The 26,204-nt window shown below is 41.2% G+C and overlaps 1 protein-coding gene across 1 annotated transcript in view; it reads right to left on the bottom strand.

The window, feature by feature from the left end:
• Window positions 1-1,276: 1,276 nt before the first annotated feature.
• LOC102928403 (murinoglobulin-1-like) overlaps window positions 1,277-26,204 on the bottom strand; it is a 52,950-nt gene continuing 28,022 nt past the window's right edge. The window contains exons 14-36 of the mRNA XM_076567885.1: window positions 26,052-26,200; window positions 24,812-24,961; window positions 20,666-20,815; window positions 19,154-19,238; window positions 16,574-16,745; window positions 15,722-15,950; window positions 14,861-14,987; window positions 14,489-14,610; window positions 13,968-14,019; window positions 11,594-11,677; window positions 11,155-11,331; window positions 10,859-10,946; window positions 9,904-10,060; window positions 9,596-9,670; window positions 8,918-9,098; window positions 7,951-8,174; window positions 6,341-6,559; window positions 6,067-6,194; window positions 4,585-4,675; window positions 3,878-3,946; window positions 2,956-3,058; window positions 1,737-1,778; window positions 1,277-1,420 (exon numbers count right to left, since the gene is read on the bottom strand). Of these exons, the coding sequence (XP_076424000.1) occupies window positions 1,404-1,420; window positions 1,737-1,778; window positions 2,956-3,058; window positions 3,878-3,946; window positions 4,585-4,675; window positions 6,067-6,194; window positions 6,341-6,559; window positions 7,951-8,174; window positions 8,918-9,098; window positions 9,596-9,670; window positions 9,904-10,060; window positions 10,859-10,946; window positions 11,155-11,331; window positions 11,594-11,677; window positions 13,968-14,019; window positions 14,489-14,610; window positions 14,861-14,987; window positions 15,722-15,950; window positions 16,574-16,745; window positions 19,154-19,238; window positions 20,666-20,815; window positions 24,812-24,961; window positions 26,052-26,200 (2,891 nt within the window). The 3' untranslated portion in view covers window positions 1,277-1,403. The remainder of the gene's footprint in view (window positions 1,421-1,736; window positions 1,779-2,955; window positions 3,059-3,877; window positions 3,947-4,584; window positions 4,676-6,066; window positions 6,195-6,340; window positions 6,560-7,950; window positions 8,175-8,917; window positions 9,099-9,595; window positions 9,671-9,903; window positions 10,061-10,858; window positions 10,947-11,154; window positions 11,332-11,593; window positions 11,678-13,967; window positions 14,020-14,488; window positions 14,611-14,860; window positions 14,988-15,721; window positions 15,951-16,573; window positions 16,746-19,153; window positions 19,239-20,665; window positions 20,816-24,811; window positions 24,962-26,051; window positions 26,201-26,204) is intronic.

Below are 26,204 nucleotides of genomic sequence, written 5' to 3'. Positions count from 1 at the left end.
GTTTGGAAGAAAATGGCCCCCAAAGGGAATGGCACCATAGGAAGTGTGGCCTTGTTGGAGAAAGTGTGTCACTATGAGGGTGGGCTTTGAGGTCTCTTTTCTCAAGCTTCACTCAGTGTGACAGTCAGTTGACTCCTGTTGCCTGCAAGATGTAGCACTCTCAGCTCCAGCACCACATCTGCCTGTCAGGATCATAATGGACCCTACAGGTCCTTTGTGTATCCATCACGGCTTCCTCTGTGCTGTTTTATGGGATTCCTGAGTGTGTGAACAAGGGGTCTCTGTGTCTATAGCTGTTTCTTATGCTTCTCCTTGGCTCACTTCCTTCTGTTTGTTTTGTCTTATTCCGATGTGTTGATTTTGCTTTATCACCATGTCATATTATATTATATATTACAATTATCCTTACAAGCCTGCTTGTTCTCCCTCCCTCTCCCTCTCCCTCTCCCTCTCCCTCCATCCCTCCCTCCCTCTCTCCCCCCCTCTCTCTTGAGACAGGGTTTCTCTGGGTAACCCTGGTTGTCCTAGAACTAGCTCTATAGACCAGGCTGGCCTGGAACTCAAAGAGATCTGCTTCCCTCTGTCTCCTGAGTGCTGGGATTAAAAGCGTGCACCATCACTGCCTGGCTGCTGTATGTTTTCTAATGAGAGACAGAAATGAGGTGGATCCAGATGGGGGAGGAGGTGTGTGTGTGTGTGTGTGTGTGTGTGTGTGTGTGTGTGTGTGTGTATGTGTGTACTGGGAGAAGTAGAGAGAGGGCAAACACTAATCAGTATGAGGCAAAAAAGTTTTATATTTTCAATAAAAAAGGAAAAATTTACAAAAAAGAGAAGAAAATTCTGGTCAAATATTCCACCATTGAGCTGTATAATCCCTGCCTTTTGATGTTTTGAGACAGAGTCTGGTTATGAAGCCCAGACTCACCTGGAATTGCTAGGTAGCCTCTGTTGCTCTCAAATGTTCAATCCTCCTGCCTCAGCCTCCAGAAATGCTTTGAATGCAGACTTGAGTCACCACTTCTTGCTTGGTTAATAGTCTTGGGTCACTAGCATACCCATCGTGATTTTTCTTATGGAGGAAAGGTTGCCATGTGTTACTCTTCATGCTCTGAGGTCTGTACTATTGAGCAGTTGTAAAGGGTTCCCCATTTTCACAACCCACGTTCTTCTGTTTGAATGTCATTTCTGTTCACTGCAAATGTGGGGTATAGAGCAAGGCACTAAGTGAGCATGAGGCAAATTTGGATTAAGTAAAGAAAGCATCAAAGACAGAGACTCTCTAGAAGTATGCATTTATTTATCACGCTTGTTCAGTATTTGTATTGCAGAGGCAACAAAAATCACCATCCTGAAGGTTCCTGGGTTCAGGGATTCCAGCAATGTCTTGTCCTCAAATATGAGTTTCAAGAATTTTGTTTATCTGTGTATGTGGAGAGAAGAAAACAGCACATCAGATGATATAATTCTAACTGAGTACGGACAGCAGGGTTTTCTGCAGGAAAGTAAACTGACCATGGAGGAAACTAGGATCCATTGGATTTTCTATCATAAGCTACAATATACTTCTGTAAAGAAGTTAGAGGAGTCTTCCAGGGTTAGTGCACCAATCCCATGGTGTACCATGCAGTGTTTTCACAGGATGAGACGGTTCTGAGCTCATCAAACAAAAGTTCTGGGTAGTTTTGAAGGAGAAGAGGTCAGAGGAAGGCTTTTTGCAAGGAGTGTTAGGAGCTCACCTGAGCTGCAGGGGGCGCTGTATTCAGCAAAAACCATTTCATCTGAAAGACATGGAAAAAAATTGAGAATGGGAGTTTGATGCTAGAGCATTTTGTGGAGCACAGTTGATGCGTTAGGACTGACCAATTTCCTCCATCAGAACCTGAATGGTTACTGAAAAGTCGTCTCTCTGAGGACAAACCAAGCAAAGAAAATATCCCCTTGAAGCCACTGGTTGACACGTTTATCCTGGGCCAGCAAGATGGCTCAGTGGGGAAAGGCGCTTGTTGCCATGCCTAGTGACCACAGTGAGTTCAGTCCTCAGGATCCACAGGGCAGAGGGCGAGGAACCGTTTCTCCTCATTGCCCTGTGACCTCCACAGGCACCGTGACATGCCTCCCTCTCAAGACATAAGTAAGCAAATGGGCAACAGCACCAGAATAATTCACCCAAGTGAGAATATCGAAGTGTGCTTATTCTACAGTGTTTGAGCAGAATACAGGGAGTGATCCGTGGAGACATGTGTCCTCTCAGATGCCTTTCTATATTTCTGATTTTTTTCCTTCAGTATTTCTGGAACTCATCTATTCTGAAACACTTGGCACAGAAAATCCCCATTTTATTCCCCAACTCTGGTCTCTCTCTCTCTCTCTCTCTCTCTCTCTCTCTCTCTCTCTCTCTCTCTCTCTCTCTCATCAATGACCACTCAGGCTATAATTCTCACTCATTTTTTTATTCCTACTATAATTCTTTGTATAATTCTTCATCTTTGCGTCGCTATGTTCAGAAGGAGATTTGTGTGTCTTTCCACCAATAGACACTTCTTTGTCAAACGTTTGGTCCCTTATGTTATTTAGACATGTTTGGTCACATATGATTGTTTGGACAAACAAGCAGGAACAAGACATCAGTGGCTGAATAAATTGAAATCTTATAAACGTTTGTCATACTCACATTCTTTTATTAAGAGCAGATTTGCCAGTCTGGCCTATATAATGTGTCACTATGTGTAAAATAGTTGTTTTAAACACTGGGTGCAATGGTATACACAAGTAATATCTGCATTTGGAGACTGAGTCAGGATTGAGAGTTTGAGGTCAGCCTGGGCTGCATATTGAGAAACTGTCTTAAAAAACAACAACAACAACAACAACAACAAAAAAAAAAAAAAACGATAGAAGAGGAAAAAAATGGAAAACTTCAAGTTGCTTTGGGGCGCTTCCTAATCCCTTGCTCACCTGTCTCATAGTAGTCATAGACTTTCACAATGGCAGGCTGCAGGTTCCTCACTGGGATGTCTTGTTGAATGACGAAGGAAAAGGCCAGTGTCTGATTGGTCACCTGGCAAAGAGAGAAAAGTAATCCAGAATCACAGCGGTGGCCACTGTTTTTCTTCAGCATCACTCAGTCCCTCATATTTGAGAAACAGTTATGCATGGGTAGCATTTAACCTCTCAGTCACTGTGTTTATAATTGCTCACATATGTGGATGGTGATTGGATTTTAGAGTAGAGATGAGAGGAACTGAAGGAGAGGCTCCTGGGAGTATATGAGACTTTTCTAGTCTATTAAACCAATCCAAAAATCCATATTCCTCCCCAGTGTGTGATGTAGGGCTTTGTTCAGGGTGACAGTTAAGCCCTTTGACCTGCTGACTTGGGAGCCCATGATAAGTCCCAGGAAAGCCAGCAATGAGGAAAGGGAATTTAAAGGTTTGTATTGTTATTATTATTATTATTATTATTATTATTATTATTATTATTATTGTATATGTGTGCATGCATATACTAGTAGAGGCCAAAAGTGAGAATCAGATCTCCTGCAACTGGAGTTACAGACAATTCTGAGTTAGTTAGTGCTCTTAACTGCTGAGCCACGTCTCCAGGCCAGGAATGACAATTTAAAATATCATCTAGTATGAGCAGAGGAAGGTGCCTCCCCTAAAGACTTCCTAGAGACCTGCTTTTCTCCTGCTTTACAATTCCCACAAAGACCCACCTAGACATGTATGGGGAGGCAGAAAAGATGTTCACCTGATTTACATAGATCAAGGACTGTCCACTAGACATGTCTGGGGAGGCAGGAAGGACCCTCACCTGATCTACATAAACCAAGGACTGTCCACCTAGACACAGTTAGGGAGGCAGGAAGGACCCTCACCTGATCCACATATAATAAGACATTGTTGTTGCTCACTTCTGTTCTGCTCACATGCTTTGATCTTTCAAGCTGGAATGAGAGAAAACACTGTGTTACTGGAAAGGCAAGGCCTTGGGGGTGAAGAAGGCAAATGAACTGAGGGATGGGAGATGATAGAAAGAGATGTCACCAATTCATTAAAATGAGTTGGAAGATACTTTCCAATAAGAATGAAAATACATGAATAAGACTGTTAATGCCACTCCACTAGAGGCCTGACAGAATATGACCTGACTTAGTAATCGGTATTTTTGACTTTTGTTTGAAGGTGAAGTGGTCCTGCATTCGATAGTACTCACTTACCTCACATTCTCTGTGCAAGTATCTTTCTCTGTACTCTGCTATTGATCTTAGCTTGCTGTTAATTTTCAAAGTTCTTAAAACACCACATCTACAATTTTGGTATTTAATAATATTTTCCCATTAATCATTATTGACCAAGTTCATTATGCTTTAAAAATTATTGTTAGCTAGATTGTAAACTCAATAAACTCAAACACCATTGTTATATTTTTTTCTGCTGACTGCTATCACAGTCCAAACCTATACTTAGAATTATATAAATCAAATTTTGTTAAATTAGTTTTGGTTCAGGATGGCATGATTATGATGATGTTGGCAAGTTTCTCGTCTGAGGATACAGAAATCCAAACATCTGGTCCACCTACCCTTTTCACTGTTGGTTTCAATGGAATGAAACCAGACACCATCTTCACATCAACAATCACCATGTTGGAGGATGGACGGCTCCCTGAATAACTGCAGACCAGAGAAGTGAATGGAAGGAATATTTTTAATGCTTTGAATCTTGCCTCCTTGGAGCTCAAGCAGCAATTCCTGACATGCCCTGTGCTATTTTTTCATACTTTAAAATATATGGACTTTACAGTCAATATAAATAATTCTCAAAATAGACTGCATAACAATGTCAACTGGGAGTTGATTAAAAATAGAGGCATCCATGCAGTGTACTGGCCAGCCAGCATAGTCTTCTTAACAAGCCTGGGGCAGTAAGAAACCGCATCTCAAAAACCTAATGCATATGGAAGCTGAGGACTGAGAGAAGAGATTGTCCTGTTTCTGTTTTTGTTGCTGCCTCTGTCTCTCTCTGTGTCTCTGTCTCTGTCTCCTTCTCTCTCTCACACACATGCACACACACCACTGTTGTGGATTATTAGTTTAATGATGCAAAGATGTGTTGCATTCTTTTATGTTGCATTTGTTTAACTCTGCAAAGCTGTGTTACTTTGTCTGCCTGAAGCACCCGATTGGACTAATAAAAAGGGGAATGGCCAATGACTAGGAAGGAGAGAGGGATAGGTGTGGCTGGCGGGCAGAGAGAATATATAGGAGGAGAAATCTAGGCTCAAGAAGAAAAGTGAGGGGCAAGAAAAGGAGGGGAGGAGGACTAGAGCCAGAGTCCAAGCCACCAGCCACACAGCCAGCCACGGAATAAGAAGAAAAGCAAGATACATAGAATAAAGAAAGGTAAAAAGCCTAGGTGCAAAACATAGTAAAAGAGAAGTGGGAAAATTTAAGTGAAGTTGGAAATGCTGGTTAGAAACAAGCCAAGCTAAGGCTGGGCATTCACAAAGTAAGAATAAGTCTCCATGTATTTATTAGGGAGCAGGGTGGTAGTCTCCCAAAGAGTAAAACAACAAGCTACACCCCACCACACTGGGAAACAAGATAATAGGCCACACTATGGAAGTCTCCTTTCCATCCAAGATCCCTTCACTTTTTGCAGTTAGCACCCACTGCTGGTTACAGTTTATATGACGTTTTTGACATGTGTCAGAAGAACAGAATATCTTTTTTTCCCTCTAGAAAAATAGAATCTTAAAAGACCAAGAAGGTTTGCCTTTGTTGGTGAAGAAGAATAGGCCACGTTAAAGTATCATAGAGAAAAGAACAATCTATTATTTTACTATGATAGTGGGTGAGAAAGGAACTCGAAAGGTAGACTAATTAGAGATTATAATTCTATAATTCTTCATTGTTCACTTTGCTGGAGTCAAGTATTTCTTTCTTTTATTTTTTTGACAGAGCAAAATCCTAATGAAGCCTTGCTTTGGATATCTCTGAACCCATTCTGTGAAGAGATCTAGGAAGAAAACACTGTAGCAGCCAAGAGAGACAGAGACTCATACCTGATTTCTAGTGAGATCCGGAAGCTGTTGTGGCCTTTGGGGTTATCACATGTCAGTGGTTCTGTCTGTACCCGCAGAGTGAATGCAGACTCCTGTTTCTCCAAGTGCACATTGTATCTTAGCGTTGTCTGACAAGTAGTGAAAAGAAATATTTACCTCTATTGCACTGGATCCTTGGGTCGATTTCTCCCAATTTGAGCATGATGTGTGCAGGTAGGCAAAGGGATACTTTCCATTTTGGGGAAGGACGTTCCCAGCTGTCCCAGAATCTTACCTGAGCATACACACATCCTTCCCCTGACACATTGATGTCATAGTCCCCAGGGATGTCTGGTAGTGGGGCCTGCTGCAGCAACAGGCGATTGCTGTTCTCTATTTGGAACTCTCTAGAAAATGTCCCTGAAGACTGGATGGTCACCAGAGGAGTTTTCTGACTTCTAGCAAAAGTAATTGCTCCATACTTGGACAAAGCATGGAGGGCCACCACAGTGTCCTGTGAGGGATGAGTGTAAAAGTTCAGGATAGCATCACTGTGGAAGGGCTCAGGCTCTTCCTGAGGCTGTGACAAAAGTGTCATGAGGTTTTGTCTCTAGTTATTTGATCTCTAGACTTTAATTTAGGAAATATTTGAGAACCAAAAACATCCACATAATTTCCCTCCTTACACAGAGCACCCTGGCATATGCACATTCCCACAAACCAGAACAAAGAATAAATACAACTTAGATTTTCCTCCTAGCATTTACTGTTTTTCTTCCTTTGTCATTGATTCCCATGATGATGCCCAGCATCTTTCAACAAAATCACGTTCTTGCTCTCATCACCAAATTTCTTCTGCACTGAGGAACACTCAAGAGACATCAACATCATGGCCAAGTGCCAGTCACGATCCAATCTTATCAAATAAAGGAAAAGATGTGATCTAGTGCTGTCCTTCCTCGCCTTGCTCCTCAGCAGCATACTCTGTGGGGATGTACTCCATGCTCTAGAGAGGATCTCTCCCACAGGATCCCTCCTTATCCCAAGTCAGCTCCAGATGCTATCCTGACTGCAGAGCCCAACAAGAGATCAGAAACATGCAGTGAGGGTGTTACTGTATTTACAATGCAGACTTCCTGTTGAGGTAAAAGACTGAAAGAATTGAATGCAAACAGGGTGGCTAATGTCATGGAAGGCTCCTGTTTGTACATTAACCTCCTTTAGAGGAACTGACCTCTTCACTATCCCTTTCTGGAGATTAACTCTGCCATATATGCCCTGAATACCAGGAGCATCATGTATAGACACTATGGTAGATGAATAGTTTTGGAAATTATTACCTCATGAGAATTATACTGACTAGATGATAAAGCAAATGGTTTACAGCCTTGATTGGATCTAACTGTCCTGAGGTAAAGCAGGCCTGCAGGAGTTCTACTAGCTTGGGGAAACCTGAGGGCAATTATCCATGCATAAGATTGGTAGAGTCTGTCAGGAGAAGGGGAATGGCCTCACCTAAGAGCAGCACAATGATAAAGATGCAGTTTGGCCCAATTAGCATCTCTTAGGTACTCATTGTGCTATTCCAGCTTGACAGATTATATAAGGATTCTGGACACTCCAGGGTTTTTGCCATTGTTTTCTATCAAGGTTTGGGTCTGGGTCAGAAGTCCTCAGCAACTTAGGCCTGTTTCACTAAATGTGGTATGAAGAGACCTCGTGTGTCTGAATACAGGAACTAGGAAAATTTATTATGGAATGTATCATCCCTCACTTCCTATAGACTCAAAATGCCCATGAGGAACATGTCCTTGTTTTTTTTCCCTCCTCTTCCCCTTCTTCTTGTTCCTGCATCTCTTGTTCTAATCCCCTCACTGCATGGGACTCTGAAGGAAAGTCACCGACCTGTGTGGAAGAGAAACCGCCATGGGAATTCTGCTGCTTTGTGATCCACTTCACGATGCGCACTGCCAAAGCCAGGTCCTCAGGGGTTGGGACTGGCTGGGCAGTGAGGAGAGTGAGGAGGATGTAGGAATTCATCTCCACTTCAGCAGAGGGAGCCTGGGGTTTGTACAGATACCTCTCTGAATTCCTGGGTTTCTGAGGTCTTTCCCAATGGACGGAGTTGTCTTAGGGTAAAAATAGAGAAATAACTAGAAGTGTGATAGATAGCCTAATGTCTCTATCTAGAAAGAAGAAAATAGAAGAAGGTTGTAGTAGGTTTGAAAATTTTCACTCAAAATATCCCCAGATTTATCATTAGCAGTAAAAACATCTGCTGCTGGTATGATAGGGTAGGACTGAGAAAGATATGAAGACAGAAATTCGTAAGCTGTTAACTAAACTACACCCCCAGTGATGCTCTAGCAGAGTTGGTGAGAAGACAAGAACAGACATGATTCTTTCACTCATTAATTCCCTCACACCCTACAAAACATCACTAGTTAAGTGTTCAGTCCAAATGACTCAGGAAAGTTTCCCATTGGTTTCAGAATTGCAGTTGAAAGAGCAAAACCTTGAGCATCGGTTCTTTTTTCCTGTTCTTTATAGTCTTGCCTCCTCCTGACAGGTGTATGTGTATCAGAGAGGAACGTTAAGCTTTAGCTACATTTCCCTTTGTAACGGTAGTTGAACTGTGTGCATTCTATTGTGATATTACATTTGTTGATTTGGACACACTAGGAGAAAATACTGAAGAGAAGGTGTTTGTGTACAGAAGAAAGGCTAATTTCCTAATGTGTCAGTCCAAGGAGAAACCTCAGAGTGCCATAGGGATGAACTAAAATGTAATACTATTTCCACACATTGTCTACTCCCCTGTTTCCCGTCACTGGAACTGGATGGAGACAAACACGATAACACACATTCCTACCTTCCTTTACAGCTTCAGTATCAAGTGATTTTAGGATTTCATTTCTCTTGTCCTGGTTCCCTGCCAGAGCGAAAGCGTAGGCCAGCAGTGCCTTGGTGTACACAGAGCTGCCATCTCCCCTGTGCTCCATTGACTTCCAGGATGACTCCAGGCAGGTCAGCGCTTTGGAGACAACAGGTTGCTGTTGGCAGAACAGTGAATTCTGAGCAACATGAAAAAGTGTCCTAGCAGGCCTTGGAAGAAATATGGAGGATGGAGACATTGATGCTTTTCAAATGAATCCTTCCATTCCCTCAACTCTTCTTTTTTCCTTTCTCCCTACCTCTTTTCTTCTATCCCTCCTTCACTTCTTCCCTCCTTCCTTCTCTCCCTCCTTTCCTTCTTTCTTTCCTATCTTCTGTCATTGATCATCTGTCTATCCTCTATCTTTTGGAGCCATTTCTTTTATAAACTATATTCCATTTAAATACAGACTAATAAAGACAGTATTAGAGGACACGTTTTTGTCTTGATTTTTGGAACATAGTCAGGATTTCATTGAGCAGATGGATGCTCATTAATGGAATATTACAAATGCAAAAATCTTGTTTTAAAAAGCTGACATTTGGCTTTAGAGAGGATAGGAAGCCACATATTTTACACTAGTTTGGGAAGATCGAGAAGCAATGTGGCACCTACTGTGTCTGGAAGTGAACTCTCCAGAAGGGCAATGGTTATATAGGCGGAGAGAGTCACTTCGTCTTCTACTCCACCCTGTAAACAAAAGGAATGAAATAGGTAAAGTATACAGCAAGCAATGCACTAAATATGTCTTCCCTGCTTGTAATCATCCTTCGTATTCAATGGAAGTTCTCATTTACACCCCCATTATGAAAAAGCACATTCTCAGCCTGAAGTCTGGTTTGTTTCAGTGGTAAGGAGTATGGCCCGACTTTCAGATGTTATTATTAGGTCACCGTACTTATAGGTAGTTCAGAATAGGTCACCTTCATGGCATTGTTGAACAGCGATCCAGAGCTCCTGAAACAGCCATTGTCCTGCTGCTGCTGGGAGAGCCAGGTGAAGGCGTGGGTGATGTGTGTTTCATCGATGAAGATGAAGGCTCGAGCTTGGGCAAAAGACTTGAGCACAAAGGCTGTGAGCCTGATCGGGGAGGGAGAGTGGGGAGATGAGGGCTTTTGTTCTGATGCAGCACTTCACACACGGGTTTCTGGGGTCTGGACCACACTCATGAGCAATCAGTCTAAGTTTCTCTGAGCACATGAAGCTCACAGTATCTCTTCCTCTTTCAAAGCAGTCTTCCATCCCTGGTCCTCTTGGATGTGGACACCACAGTGTGGTCCAGCTGCTTCCTGCTCTGCTTCTCACTGCTTCTCCATCACTCGCTCTCCTGTTTCCCTAACACCTGCACCCTCATCTTAGCCTTTTCCAGTCAGATGATTTTCTTTTGTGGATCAGAAAAACCTTCTCCCCTAAAACACCTGCAACATGTTTTCCACCTCACAATATCCATCCCTCTCCGAGGCTTACTTCCTGTTTCTATCCGTTTCTGTGTCATTTGTCACCTGTAATGTCTGTGTGTTTTATCCCAAGAACACATTCTTATGCAATACAGGACCACGTGAAGAACGGCATCAGCTTTTAAACACTCAGTTACGAGCATCTTTGGATGCTTAGCAATATGTAGCTGGGTATTTACTGATGAAAGTTCTTGTGGAGGAATGAAACATTCAGGGTATTGAATTGAGTAAAACAGGTGGTCCAGATTCAAGGCAGATGAGCCTTGAGACAATTTCAGTTCTGTACTTAGGATTACTGCTACCTTGAACATGTCCGTCTCCAGCCTTGGCATCAGCTGTATTCCCATGACATAAGACACATGCAGAGTTGCCATGAGGCCCAAGAGTGGAGCAAGCCTGACACATAGTGGACTTTCCTTACCAAGTGCTTCCTTGACTCTGGCTGCCCTGATCCCCGAAGGCACTGTAGGAGCCATCCTTGTGTTTGTAGTTCAGCTCCCTCTGATAGCCTGGAATGGAAGGCTTGGGTGTGTTTTGAAGAAACTGATGCTCAGAGAACGATAGGAAGTCAGTCTGAAGCCAGAGAGGCCCTCACATACTCTGGCTTATAGGACTGACCAAATGGGAACCCTGCTCAGCTTCCCCCCCTCCAAGGCTAAGCCTGTTTCTAGAGAGACCATTCATAAGAAAAAACTGCACTTTCTAAGCCTTACTGACCAGCATTGAGGTAACCAATGGCCTTTGACTTGATCTTCTCAGTCAACTGTTGGGTCTCATTCAGATATTTCAGTACGTAGATGTTAGGAGCAAAAAGGACCATGTTCTGCTCCCCACAGCCAAAAGGCATTGCAAGAAGATTTTGTGTGTTTTTTATGGCTGAACTCAAGATATCACCTGGAAGTGAGAGATGTAACATCAGACAGAACAGACATTATCTTCAAGAACAAAATAACATCTCTAATAGAACCACTTCTCAATGATGTGAAGGAATTTCAAGGGTGCGGTATGCTGGGAACCCAGTGAATATTGAGGGGTAGAGACAGAAAGATGTCAGAGTTCAAGTGTAATAGTTCCGAAGGTACATTTGGAATCATGGTGGACACAGGGCAGTGGTAGTGACTATTGTCCCAAGTCCTCCAGGGATGAAATGACTCACCCAACACAGAGAAATGGGCTCTGGCTGAATCTTTCACTACTGCTGGTGGGAGCATCAGGGACAATTTTTCAGATATGCCAGCATCTTAATAAACAGAACAAACATGTAGATGATTATCTCTCTTCTCAGAACTTCTAGGGTGCCCTAAGACCAGTTGCTTAGAACTGTGTCTTAAGTTTTGATTCTTGTATCTCTAGAATAATGATCTTGTTGTAAATATCACAAATCTACATTTCCTGGTAGTACTGGCTTGCCAAGCTCTATTGCTTCTGCTTTTATCACTGATTGTATTGAAGCAAAGCATTTCCAAAAGGACTTTCTGAGTCTCCTATCGATGCCTTAGCTAATTATTTAATAGACACATGGAAATATGTTTATTCATTTAATTGTGGTTTGGGTATATTCTGCTTTGGTTTTTTTCTCTTTGTTTTGTGCATGTGTGAACTTTGACATAAGTTTGTGTTTTCGGGAAATAGGGATCTCAATTAAGAAAATGCCTCCATAAAATCAGCCCATTGGCAGGCCTTGGGGCATTTTCTTTTTAATGATGGATGTGGTAGGGCCTAGCCCAGTGTGGGTGGTCCTCATCAGAGCAGGTGGTCCTGTCAGGTGTATAAGGAAGCAAACTGAGCAAGTCAGGGAAGGCCAGCCAGTGAGCAGCATCCCCCACAGCTCTGCTTCAGTTCCTGCCTGCAGGTTCCTGTCCTCACTTCCCTCATGATGGACTTACTGTGTAAGATGAATAAACCTCTCCTCTCCAAGGTGCTTTTGGTCATGGTGTTTTATCTTAGCCCTGGAAACCTAAAATAAGGCAATGTTTGAATAAACCTCCAGTATGTCAGAATAAGTAAATGGATAAATTCTGAACTGGCCTTTGGTATTCCTGGTTCCCCCTGAGTGGCCTTAGGAGGTTTCACTGATCACTCCCATGCTGCCCTCATGGAAGGCTTTCCTATGGTAAGGGTGATGGCCAGATTGTCATGTAATAAATAAATATCAGAAGATCCAAAATTGATCAATGGGAAGAATAGGGGTTTTGTTACATTTTCCTTGGTTTTTTAAAAATTAATCTCCAGTAACCTCATTCATTCACTTCCTTCCATGGAAAACATTTACAGGACTTTAGCATTATATGATGATTTTTCTTCTACACACTGTATTAGTCACTGTTACATTAGTTTATCTCTTTTACAAAGAAATTTGCTTTATTTCATCTCTTTTGCTAATTTTCATATAATAATTGACTCTACATTAAATTATAACTATTATTCAAATTTCTTTATTCTTTTGACAAATATATCTTGGACAAGCACTCCTCCACTCACTAGTACGGGTGCTGGTCATGTGGTCATTCCTGTGAGTGGACAGTCTCTGTCTTTGTGCCTGTCCCTCACAGGGGACAGTGAGCTCCCCTTGTGTGACACTTTGCTGTATTTCTTTTGCAGTAGTGCATCCAGTGAGGAGCATGGATGAAAGAACAAGTCATAGAAACAACTATTACAGAGAAATATTATGTTTGGTACGAATCACGATGTAGCTTGGCTTATGTATGGAATTTATTCAGCCATAAAATCCTCTGTTTTTATTTACAATCTAATGTAAAAGAAGCATGGTCCTTCCCAAGATATTTTCTGTGTTTTCCTTTCTTTCTTTCTTTCTTTCTTTCTTTCTTTCTTTCTTTCTTTCTTTCTTTCTTTCTTTCTTTCTTTCTTTCTTTCTTTCTTTTGGGGGGGGAAAGTTTGGTTGTGATCTCTTCTTAGCTATTCCCTAGCTGTAATTTTCTAAGTACTGAGATAGGCTAGATGAAAAGGTTTCTGTGTTCTAGAGAAAAGAGCCACAGTGACCTCTGAAGTCCTAGAGAGAACTATGACTGTACTCTTGATAGCTTTATCAGGTGAGTAAAGATCTTGAAAGTTTGTGTGACTCAATTTGGTTATTTATTTTAGTGGTTATAAGGTATACAGTATCCTTGTTTTCTTTAATTAATTTTTTCATTTATTTTACCTACCAACCACAGTTTCCCCTCCATTCTCTTTTCCAGTTCCTTCCTCCTACCTCCAATCTACCCCCCAGCCACTCCTCCCCTATTCAGAAAGGTACAGGCATCCTTGGGTGTCAACAAAGCATGGCATATCAAGTTCAGGCAGGAACAAGCTCCTTCCCTGGCATCAAGGCTGGGCAAGACATCCGTATTTTGGGAAATACGTTCCAAAAACCCAGCTCATGTACCAGGGACAGGTCCTGATCCCATTGCTAGAAGCCTCACAAACAGACCAAGCTACTCAACTATCCCGGTTTTCTTATAGAATTATTTCAAAAGATCTAAGTCAATGATCTAAGTTATTATCTTATTGCTGTTTTGAAGGATTCTCACCTGAGGCACAGAGCAGTGAACTGAAGGTGTGTTCTTTCTTAATTCCTTCGGGCTTGACAAAAAGACAGAAAGTTCAGACATGAGAAATTACTGAGTGTGCAAATACAAAGATGCTGGTGATATTTTTTAATGGTCGTGAGGGGAGACAGCATCTCTACTTTTGGTCCAGACTGGAATTAGATGGTCTAATTTTCCACCATTTCAGGAATGGCATGAACATTTGAGAATTTGTGGATGCCAGGTCAAAAAGAAGGTAACAAGGAAAGATAATAAAGACAAAATACAGGATCAGAAGACAGAGCTCAAGCTTAAGCAGATAAACTGGCATAGCCCATCCCCTCCAAGCTCCAGTTAAGACAATAGTAGGAAGAAAGAAGACAGAACACACTGATTTTAAGCCTGAGCTTGCCACTTGCTGTGAGGTATCCTAAGGTCACATGTTATTATCTTCTATTTTTCATCTAAACACAGTCAACCTCGCTCCATTCTCAGCACAAGGTCAATCAAGGGAGGTCACTCACCTCCACTATCAGGACTTTGACAACTGTGTCCTTCTTCCCAGTTTCAGGAACTGTGGCCACCTCAGAACCACAAGGCTCTGGGGACTGTCGTGCTTCTGCAGTCACAGAGAAATTCACATTCCCTGAAACACACGGCCCACAGAGCTGAGCTCAGATGTGCCAGGAACTTGGCATCCTCCAAACCCCAAGATCTGCAAAGTATCCTCAGTTCTATGAGCAGTTCAAGGGCTTGTCCTGTGTTTAAGAAGGTGGTAAGCATGGGCCAGAAGAAGCCATGAAGAAGCTTGAGGGCCCAATGAGAAGAAAGTAACTTCAGAACCCTTCCTGCATTCAGTTTTTCTGCACAGAGTCCCTTACAGAGTCTCCACTCACCTAATGATTTGGGAGTTACCAACCAGGATGTGGTGTGCCTCCCGTTGGCACAGAGGCAGTAAGAATCTTCGTCTTTTGACACTGGGACAGCTGTGAAATCAGGGGAGTCTTCCAGCAGCACACTGACCTGTGGCCCCACATGGGCAAAGAAATAGCAAAGATGTCACCACAGGAGGACAACCCATTATGTGTGGATGGAGGTAGGTGAAAGGGTGTGGAGGGGATTTGTGTTAAAAACAGAGTAGGTGCGGTGTTTTTGGGACTCATGTGCCTAAAATGTCACATAAGGTGACACAGAGGCTTGCATGTATTTCATCTGCACATACATGTATAGAATTTTATTTAGCTATCATCTATGCATTATCTACACAAATAAGTAGAGAGTGAACTATATATTTATCTATTCATGATTGCTTTATATTGATGGCAAAGATGTATTTACTGGACTATATTTTTAACTACTGTGTGTTGGTATACATCTACCTCTAACAAAAGAAAATCCATTGTAGAACAATATGCCATTTTATCCTGACAACAGCCCAGTACATCTTTGTGGACCATATCTTTTGATTGTATCCAAGGTCACATGTACTATCTATGTCTGTCAGTACAGTATGTACTCTTTCAATAATGGCAAAATCACCTAATACATTTTATGTAGTGTCCATATTGTTAAACAACCCTTTGTTGTATATGTAGCTAGAGTCTGGGAATTCTTAAACATTCAGAACCAGTGCTGACAGGCCCAATAGAATCCCTTCCTCCCTTTATTCCTTTTTTTCCTTTAATTGTTAGTTAAAGTTCACACACACTAATTTCCCTCTTCCCCTCTGGTCATGCTTTATTCAGAAAGGTCTTCACCCGGATGCATGTAGGGAGGTAGTTCAGCACGGTGGCCTTGAGCGTGAAGGCTTCTCCACGGATCACAGAGTAGGGCATCGTGAGCTCCACAAAGAAGGGCTGGAAGACTTGGAGAGATACCGCAGGGGAGAGGCCAAGTCCAGTGTCACTGGACAGGCAGAGGGCTCCGGCCTTCCACTCAGTGATGGTGTCAGGGACTGTCACTGCCACTTCAGCTGCTCCTGATGAGCTGGGAGAGTGAGAATGTGAGGCCCAGAAAGTGAGCACGTGAACTAGTTATTTCTGAGATGGTCACTATGATTGTGATCTAACGCTATCCCCAATGAGAGTGACTTCAAGCCCCCATTTTGAGATTTTAAAAGAGTCATAGGAAGTGAACAGTGTAAACAGGACTCCAGGTGGAAGAATAAGGGTTTTTTTTGAAGCCTTGTTTACCCAGCTCAAATCATGGCCTCATGACACCTCTAGTCTCTATGTTAGTGGAAATTTGAACATAGATTTGAAGTTGTCTCTGAACTCCCATCTCCACAATACCATAGGACAGTTTGTAACTTATATGGTCCACTCCATGTAGCAGTCTAGTAGTCTACTACATGTAGGACTGCCTCTCTTCCTACTCAATACAGCATTCCTGAATGGTTCTAAGCATCGGAATGTGTATGATAAATTTTTATGTGAATTTTCTAAGAGTGATGGAAATAAATATATTTTTAATTGATGGATTGATATGTAATGGTCTTCTAAATTAGTCATTTCTGATGTTTATGATAGAAATTAATTAGAAAATTACTAGAAAACAAAGAAATAAAATTTTCATACCTAGCCCGAATCTTACAAATAGAAATTACTTACTTTACTGTGACTAAATCCCAGATCCAGGTTTCAGGGAAGTATTTTCTAATTGTCTCAGCAGGTAGATCTTCACGTGGTGGATCTTTCCTTGGTGGTGGATCTTTATGTACTGGTATGTTCATGATTTCTTCATGTTCTCTGTTAGTCCCATGATCATATGCCTTAGCAGGCACTATGAGGTTACAATAGAATAAATGGACATAGTTCTGAGTACAATGGGATACAATGTACCGGGTAAATGTAGCTTAATTTTCAGTTTCTTCTTGACTGTTAAATGGTATCAAAATGACACTGGAAATGATACATTGAACCTCTCACTTTGGGGGAGAGTGGTAACACCTCTGTCAAAAACAGAAATTATGAAATCCTGGAGAAAACATCACCTAATGTAGTTTGATTTGAAGGAACCATGGTGCATATTTTCTTAGGTTGGATAGTCAAGGAATGCTTACAAATATAACGTTACCCCTAGGAGGATTGAAGATCCATAATACTATCTCCCAGGTAACAGAGCTTGTGGCTACAATGAGCATCACTCTAGACCAGAGCTGAGTGATGGCTACATTATCAGCAGAAGTTCTTGGAATGCTTTTTCTTTCTCTAGATATCTAGATTTGTAGGATTAATGCAATATTTTCATAGGTTTCCATTTATATAAAAACTGAAAGAGGTATAGGTATAAACTCTTAGAACAGAAATACATACAATAGAAAAGTCCATATCAAGGTTATGTTTTGTTTTTTGTTTTCTTTTTTGATGCAAAGAAACTTTATAACTCAAAAATTATAGCATTGGATTGGGCTTATACTGGCAAGAAATGCAAGATTTGAAGGTGGCAACAGAGGTCCTGTGCTCTGCTTCTTCCAAGAACAAGTATACATGCAGATTTAGTTAGGGCTTCATCTAAGTATTTCCCAACTGAATCTCAGCTTTGGAAATCTCGCCCAATATTAAATACATAGACACACAGACAGCCTCATTTCTAGAGGTCCTTCTCTGTGATGGCCACAACCTCACACCTATCTTTCTATTTGCCTTTAATTATTTGGTGTTTTCTATCAAGTATGTTTTTCGTGCATTGCCTTAAGCATCTACAAGGATAGTTGCCCTATTTATCCACAGCCTAGAGTAGTCACTGTGTTAGGTCCTGTTGCTTGTGATGATATTTCTATTACTTTTCAAATCAGTATGAGGAAAATTAATACAGTCCAGTCAGAATTATGTTTTATTTTATGTTAACACACATGTAAAAATAAATTTTAGTATTTAGAATATGAATAATAATGAAGATAGGGATTAATGATTTCAAGTTATATTGCAAGGTGTAGTAATAAAACCAGCATGGTACTGGCACAAAAATAGACATGTAGATCAATGGAACAAAATTCAAGATCCAAACACAGATCATCTGATAGTTGACATAGATGCAAAAAAACACACACTAGAGGAAAGGCAGCATTTTCAACAAATGGTGCTCTGAAAACTGGCTGCTCACATATAGAAGAATGAAAATAGACCTACATCAATGACCCCACACAAAATCTACTCCAAATGGATCAAGGATCTCAACGTGAAATCTCAAAATGCTAGAAAGGAAACATAAGCAGTAACCCTCCAAAACAGATGTTCAGAAAAGAACTTTTTAAATAAGACCCATTCACTTAGAAATTAAGGTCAATAATTGACAAATGGGACCTCACAAAACTAACATGTTTCTATGCAGCTAAGGAAACAATCAATAGAGTGAAGTGGAAGCCCACAGAGTGGGAGAAAATTCTTTCCTACCTATACATATGATAGAGGGTAAATATCCATAGTATATAAAGAACTCAAAAACAAAGAGTCAAGAAAACAGCCCAATTTACAAATGGGATCTAAATAGAGTTTTAAAAACATGTCTAAGAAAAATCTTTAAAAAGTGTTCATCATGCTGGTAATTCAGGTAATCTAAATTAAAACAACTTTGAGATTTCATCTCACCCCAGTCAGATTAGTCAACAACAACAACAACAACAACAAACAAAACAAAACAAAAAAACAACAAACAAAACCAAACCAAAACAACACCTGACAACCACTTGGCGAAGAACGGGAAAGGGAAACTCTCTCTTGCTGATGGTGGGAATGCAAACTGGTGCAGCCACTCTGGAAGTGGCTCCCATGAAGGAGAGGGAAAGGTTACACGTGGTTGGTATTGGTTGAAGAGAGAGTGAGTGTGACCTTTGACCTGAGTGCTTTGCTTTTTCCATCCTCTCCTTCTCCTTTTTTTCTTCTCTTCTTCATCTCTAATACTTAGGAAATTCTCTTCCCCTCTCTCATGTCTACAAAAGTTCTTCATACTTCACATGATTCTCTATTATCACTTTGTCTTATCTGTCTCTTTAACAATGAAGGAAGAGTCTCCAATCTCTGACTTCCTTGTAGTACCAGCATACATTTGGGCACAAATTGCTCAGGTAAGTTTGGGCTCCTTCTCCTTTATTTTGATACTATACATGCTCTATAATTATATTTTATCACTTTTGGTAAATAATTCACATTTATTTTATTCTAAAAATAAATGCTGATTTGTTGTTTTACCTGCTATTGAAGGAAATCTAGCATAAAAAATACATAGTCTAGGATGTTTGATCTTCAAGTTGGTGAATGCCTTTAAGCCCATGTCCTGGAAAGGAAATTAGTAATCAAGCAAAATATCTCAAAAATTTTTTTCTTTTTATTTATTTTATTTTACAATACTATTCAGTTCCACATAACAGCCACAGATTTCCTCGTTCTCCCCCCTCCCGCCCCTCTCCCCTTCCCCCCAGCTCACCCCCCCCCTCCAGATCAAGGCCACCCCCGAGGACTGAGATCGACTTGATAGACTCAGTCCAGGCAGGTCCAGTCCCCTCCTCCCAGACTGAGCCAAGCGTCCCTGCATAAATAGCCAAACGAATGGAAACACATGAACTATGAACCAAAGGCTGAGAGGCCCCCAACTGGATCAGGCCCTCTGAATAGGTGAGACAGTTGATTGGCTTGATCTGTTTGGGAGGCATCTAGGCAGTGGTACCAGGTCCTGGGCTCGCTGCATGAAATATCTCAAAATTTTGAAAATACTCAATGTGTATAAAAATTATAGTAACTGATTCAGATATAGGTTCACATGTTCAAGTAGAATTCCTACTCAAATAATATTTTCATGCTCTTTAGAGAGTGTGGTGAGGTACACAGACTTCGTAGTGAGGCATACGTGCTGGTCTTTTTTCTGATACAAAGCACTGTTATTTTAAATGTCACTTACAGCCACGCACAGTGGTGCATGCCTTTAATCCTAGTACTTTGGAAGCAGAGGTTGGTAGATCTCTGTTGCGAGATACTTGATAGCACTGCGTAAAGATATGTCACTGTGACTGCTTTAATAAAAAGTTAAATGACCAATAGCTAGCCAGGGAGAATAGGCGGGACTTCCAGAAAGGGAGAGCAAGTAGGAAGAGGAATTTAAAATGGGATGGGGGGAGAAAGAGAAAGAGATGCCAGGGTCCAGCTAGCCAGACTGCTAGCCAGAGGAAGCAGGAAAGTAGGACATAAAGAATGAAATAAAGGTCAAAAGCCCCAAGGCAAAATACACATGAATAGAAATAGGATAAATTAAGATATAAGATCTAATGGGACAAGCCTAAGCTAAGGCTGAACATTCACAATTAATAAGAAGCTCTGTGTCTTTACTTGGGAACTGGCTGGTGGGACAGAGAAAGACTTGTTTCAAATCATGTAAGTCTGAGGCCAGCCTGATCTAAAGAGTGAGTTCCAGGACAACCAGAACTACATAGTGACACTCTGTTTCAAAAAAAGAAAAAAAACAAAACAAAAAAAACCACAACCAGAATTAAGGAAATGCCATTCCTCCACTCTGTGCCTCGACTGGGCACTTTCCAAGATGCAGTTTTTATAGTGCTTGGGATGGAATCCATGAACCACCACAGGTAAGGTGGCTGGTCTGCTAGTTATTTACATCCCTGGCCTGACTCTAAAATTCTTTACCAATATAGCATTTCATGAAACCTAAATAACTCCTAGAGCAGCCTGTTAATGGGTAATACTGCTTACCTCCACGTAACTGTAGACATCCCTCTCATTTGGCTGTAAGGGTGGGAGTCCACGATTACCTCCACCCCACCAACACAGTTGTTCATCTTCAAATAGTTGGTGTGAACCTGGGATGGCATTGCCGGACTGCATATCTGGCAGATTGTATATCTGTAAGAAACAGGAGACAGGGAGCCTCTTTCTTGGGCTTTCTTGGAAGATTCACACAAAAAGAAAAGAATCAGTGTGATCACAGCAAATCATTTCTCAGTTTCTCAATGATCGCTGACAGAGTTTTCTGAATATTTTCTGTTGAAGATTGCTTTATTCTGAAAGTGTTCACAATATTTAGAAAAAGACTAAAAATACTTCACATATTTAAAAAATATGAATGTAAATCCTGCATACTATATTTGAGAATAATGTAATTTTAATATAATTTAATAAAATATATCAAACACTTAGAAATATATTTACACTACATAAACCATTCAATAAATATAAAATACAAGGTTGTATATTTCTGCCTACTGGTACACTATAAAAACAAACAAAACAAAAATTGAGTTGGTCAGTTCACAAATAGCCTGAAGAGATCTGAATGATGATTTCTCTACATATTTTTTTTCCTAAAATTTGGGGGTGAAATTTCAAAACAAAACAAACAAACCCAAGCCACCTCCATCTTTGACAGAAGGATGTAGTCAACCCTCCAAACTGCAGTATGTGGAATTAGAAAGAGGGAGAGGGACTGCAGGTCATGTGTTCAAATGCAAGGGCATCATGGTAGCAGCCACAGGAGAAGCTGATGATGTACAAGCAAGTTTGCCAGACTGCACCCGACCCAGCCTGACACTGGAGGTCAGGAGTCCCTAGAAGGCAAGGCTAGGGGAATGTGTGAGGAAGACAGGAAACAAAGTCTCGTCAACCCAGGATGCTCTGAACCTGTGTCTCTGAGACATGAACTTGTTCTTGGGATGGGTGGTGACTCTGGGGAACAAAGCTCACGAACTGACTTTTGCCTTTGGTGGCTCCTCCAAAGAACATACTGGCTTGCTCGAAAGTAGCAACACAGCCAGTCATGTGACAGATAGCACCACCCAAGCCCAGACCACAAGGCCAGCTTCAGTTCCCAATGAATCAACTTGCAATTCTTCTACAGATTTCCAGTGATAATGACAGAAACCAACATGATCAAAGATAAGAGAGTTGAGGAAAGAATGGTAGTTAGAAACTAAATAATAAAATGAAAACCTCCAAAGTAAAAAGGAAAGAAGAAACAAACAAACAAAAACTATAAAATTCTCACAGAGGTAGGGCACATTGTATCCATGCAGTAAACTCAAGATTTTTTCAAATCTAGAGCAGGAAAAAATAGGTTTAGACATAAAACTAATTTGTGACAAAATATTTCAAAATATGTCAGGTACATCTGAAGGAAATGCTCAGAAAGTAGATATCCCAAGGGCAACTGGGGTAAAAGAAAGACAATGTTAGACAATTTCCTCAAGACACTCACCATCTGCCTAATAAGAGCAATAGACTGAGAGAGAAATAGATAAGAATTGAAAAAAAAATCTTAGAAAAGAAGCAAATTAACCTCTCCATCAAGGTTTTTAACTTGGAATCCCCATGATCTCAAAGGACTGAGAATTTAGGAATCTGAATATTGGGTAGGAAAATTTATATCCTTATTTTCTTAGGCATTTAACAGAAATTTAACATTGCCTGACTTATGAATCAAGAAGCAGCCACATACACACGTATTAGGAAGATTATGACTTTTGACCTCATGCAATATCAGAGATGTTTTCACATTATATTTGGTCTATTCAGGTAGCCTGAAATGCTGTCTGCATCTTTATTTGTCAGGACTTGAGTGGATTAAAAGATGGCCAGCTTGATCCACATGGCAGAACAGGGCAACCTTTGCTCAATTGGTACTCAGAAACCTTCAGCTTCTGAAGGGGGAACTCCTATTTTTTCAGTCCAGAGGCCCCGGCTGGATGTGGGCTCCACTGTTTCCTATCTATACTTGGTTGACAGCCAGTGTGTGGAAGGATGTGAGTTAAGATAGCCCATAGTAAACATAGGAGTGTTTATGCGATCTCGGCTTCAGCCCTTTCTGGTTTCAACTTGCTCAGTGATGATTTGTATTGATATTGTAGCTTATTTGGACTGTTATTTCATACAGGGCATAGTTTTTTTTCAATTCTTCTTTCTGGTATTCTTACATATTTTATCTCATGCATTTAAAAACAGTATGTCAGAAATGATACACAGGCTCCCCAGGACACAGTAAGAACCCATGGCCTCACATGCTTGTGAATATTCTGGATATCAGATCTTAAAAATATTCCAGAGAGAAAACACGGAACCAATAGAATGATGCAGAATTAATAGTATTGAGCATCTTAGTACTAACTTAGAAAGGTGAATCCATACACCCAATGTCTCCCGAGTTCTGAGGGAACATGATTTCTTAGCTCACGATTCACCCCATTTCAAAGTCTTAATTATCCCCGTAAGTATAGATACTGACAGCTGCAAAAGAAGTTTGTCACTGGTTCCCTCTTCCTCAGAACAGCACTAGCACATGCTTAGTGCCCCAAGGGAGGCAGCAACCTGAGAAGAAGTCACAGAGGTCAGAAAACAGTGGACCAAATGCGGGGAATTTTGAAGGGACTCCCCAAATAGGGGTGAACACCTGTGTTTCAGAAGTCAGGCAGGTGATAGCAGGGTGACAGAGGGCTCTGCTGGGGACAGCAGCAAACTGAGCACTGCCACAGATGCTGGAGAACTGAAATCAGGTGAGGAGGAGGATGGCCTTGAAGTAAATATAAGAAGCAACAATTAAATGTCAGGACAGAGGAACTCAAATGAGAGGAAATATGAGCACAGCTCACTGTCTGACTTCATAAGGAGCCACATGTGTTGGTTATAGAAATGAAAACTGTCTAAGGATTTCACACAGTAATCATATAGATTTGTAGGCAAGGTGAAGACCAAAGGGTCTGAATAATCAGCTTTAATAATCTGCTTTATAATAAGAAGAATGAATAGATGATGCCAATAATGAATAAAGGCCAATATTCTCAACGACTGATAGAGAATGTGGAATAAAAAAAGTAAAGAAATAGCTGTGATCATTGAAAGTACAAGCAGCCAAAGCATGGATAGGGCAGGGTGGTGGGAGAAAGGGAACTCTGTTCATGAATTTTGTTATAACTCTCTGGGCAGTACCTGAATTTGTTTGTTAACTAATTGCCTGTACTTGTCGACTCAAACAATTGCTCAAGAAATCTCTTACTTAATGGATTTGGGAAAAGTTGAATTCTAAAAGAAAAACATATTGATCAGATACTTTCCTAAGCATTTTTTCACGTGTGCATCAAAACCTTCATCACTAAAACAAACTTAAATGGTTTAACTTACGCATTAGTTGAAAACTGGGTAGTTCCTAGCATTATCTGGACTAAAACTTACTGTTTTTAAATTGTGTAAGCACCTTACATACATTTTAAAATATGCTATTAGCCAGTGGCAATAATAATTTTTAAAATATATTAGAGTGATCATGTAATTTTTCCTAATAAACTTCATTCTTAATACGATAGGAAGAGGAGTTTTGCTCTTGTTAACTTGGCTGAGACTCAAGTAAATAGTTTAAGATTTGAGTTACGCTTCTAAGACATTTCAAAACAAGCTGAGAACCTCCTTGTACTCTGCTTTTAAATTTTACAGCATTCTGTCTTTTCCTTATTTGAGGAACTCTTGAGATGTATAAGATTCCTTTTGTATAAATCGTTTCATATGGCTCCCCCAGACAGCGTCTCTCTGAAAAGCTCCATCATGAGCATGTTAGGGGACAAGCCACTCCTGGGGTAGGAGAGGCACAGTAAGAACCCAGAATGCCTGGGTCACACACAAGCTTTACAACTCACTGAGTGCTGGACTTCAGGCTTTGTCTTGAGTTTATTGGCTGAGTTTTCAGAGCTTTTCCTCGGGATTTTATGATGAAGAGATCCCTTAGCAATGCCTTTAGCATTAAATGCGATATTTTCACACTAGAGAGCCCTAGTGTCTGAATGACCACTACTTTATTAGAACCATCATCTCAGAGCCTCACCACAGGTCTTTCTTGGACAGAGGATGATGGGGACTCACCCAGGAAGGGGAGAGCTCAGCTTCAGGCCTCAGGAGCAGCACGCTTTGGTCCACAGCTCTTAGGCCACAGAGGGACTGAGGAGAAGCTGTAACACGCAGATGGGCCTGTGAGGCGGGAAGACTTTGGGCTGGGGTGAAGGTCAGGTCCACCTGTGGGAAGGGAAATCAAGCTTAGCCAGCATCCTGCTCTTGCAGCCAAGAAGCCTAACACACGAGTCACTGTAACTTTGCATGCACATTGTTTACCAGATTATGACTGTCAGAACTCAGCCAAGGCTCTTTGCTTCTTTTTCACCACTGGGATTGAGTTAGGAAGACAGGAGATGTGTCAGTCAGACTCTGAAGCAACAAACAACTATTTCAGCTCCCTGAAATTCTTGTGAATAGCTCATTTTTGGTATGTGAGTGTGGTGTAACGCACACATGTGTGCAGGTTCATATAGCAATGCATCCAGCAGAGGCCAGAGGAGGGTGTGTGTGTCCTGCTCTCACTCTCTACCTTATAGACTTGCGACTGTCTCTTATAAACTTGGAGCTAAACTGGCCGCTGGAAAGTTCCAGCAATGCTCCTGCCTCTGGCCTCCACAGCAGTGGGGTTGTAGAAGCTGCCAGTCATGCCTGGCTTTTTACGTGGGATCTCTGATACAGCATACATTTAACAGTGTTGTATCATAACATTTAATAACAGCAAGGCTCTCTTATCTATGTGTCCTTATCACACACATAGGAAAATCATAATGAAAAATTAGAAGGAAACTAAATACACTAACCATTGATAGGCCTGGATTACTGGTCTTGCATAAAATGATGTGACATTAGGGACTATGAGATTGCTCAATGGGTAAAGGCACCTGCTGTTGACCTCATGACCTGACCTTGGTCTCCTGGACTCATGTTGGAGGAGACAGACATGTGAACATGGTTCTCTTTCCCCCACATGTGTGCACTCATGTGCACGTGCACATGGCATAAATAGAATGATTTTTAAGTTACAGGATTGGGACTCGTTAGCCAGTTATTAATCACTCAGTTCCCCTCTCCTGCTCCACTTCCTTGCTTTCTTTCTCATCACCCTCCAGCCATTCAGGGGGTTTGTGAACAGAAATCTGGCACTCTGGTACTGTTTATATTTCTGCCACTGAGGCACACACCAATTGCCAGGGTTAGTGTATCTGAAATCTGTATCCTTAAGCCATTTTTTCTCTTTTCAAATAGAAATTTAAAGAAATAAATCACTCACTTTGTTGAGAAGACACTTTTCAACTTCAAATTTTGCAGAATCTGCAATCATTTCTCCATCAGGCAAGATGGTGTAGACCAGTACTTTAGCCTCAGGAGCCATGCTCAAGTCCACAGGGATCTCCAGGGCAAAGTCGCCTTTCACTGGAACTGG

This window comes from Peromyscus maniculatus, chromosome 3 (assembly GCF_049852395.1).
Source record: "Peromyscus maniculatus bairdii isolate BWxNUB_F1_BW_parent chromosome 3, HU_Pman_BW_mat_3.1, whole genome shotgun sequence".
Taxonomy (NCBI): Eukaryota; Metazoa; Chordata; class Mammalia; order Rodentia; family Cricetidae; genus Peromyscus; species Peromyscus maniculatus.
Note: the sequence above shows the minus strand (reverse complement) of the source record. Positions and strands in the feature narration are given on the sequence as shown.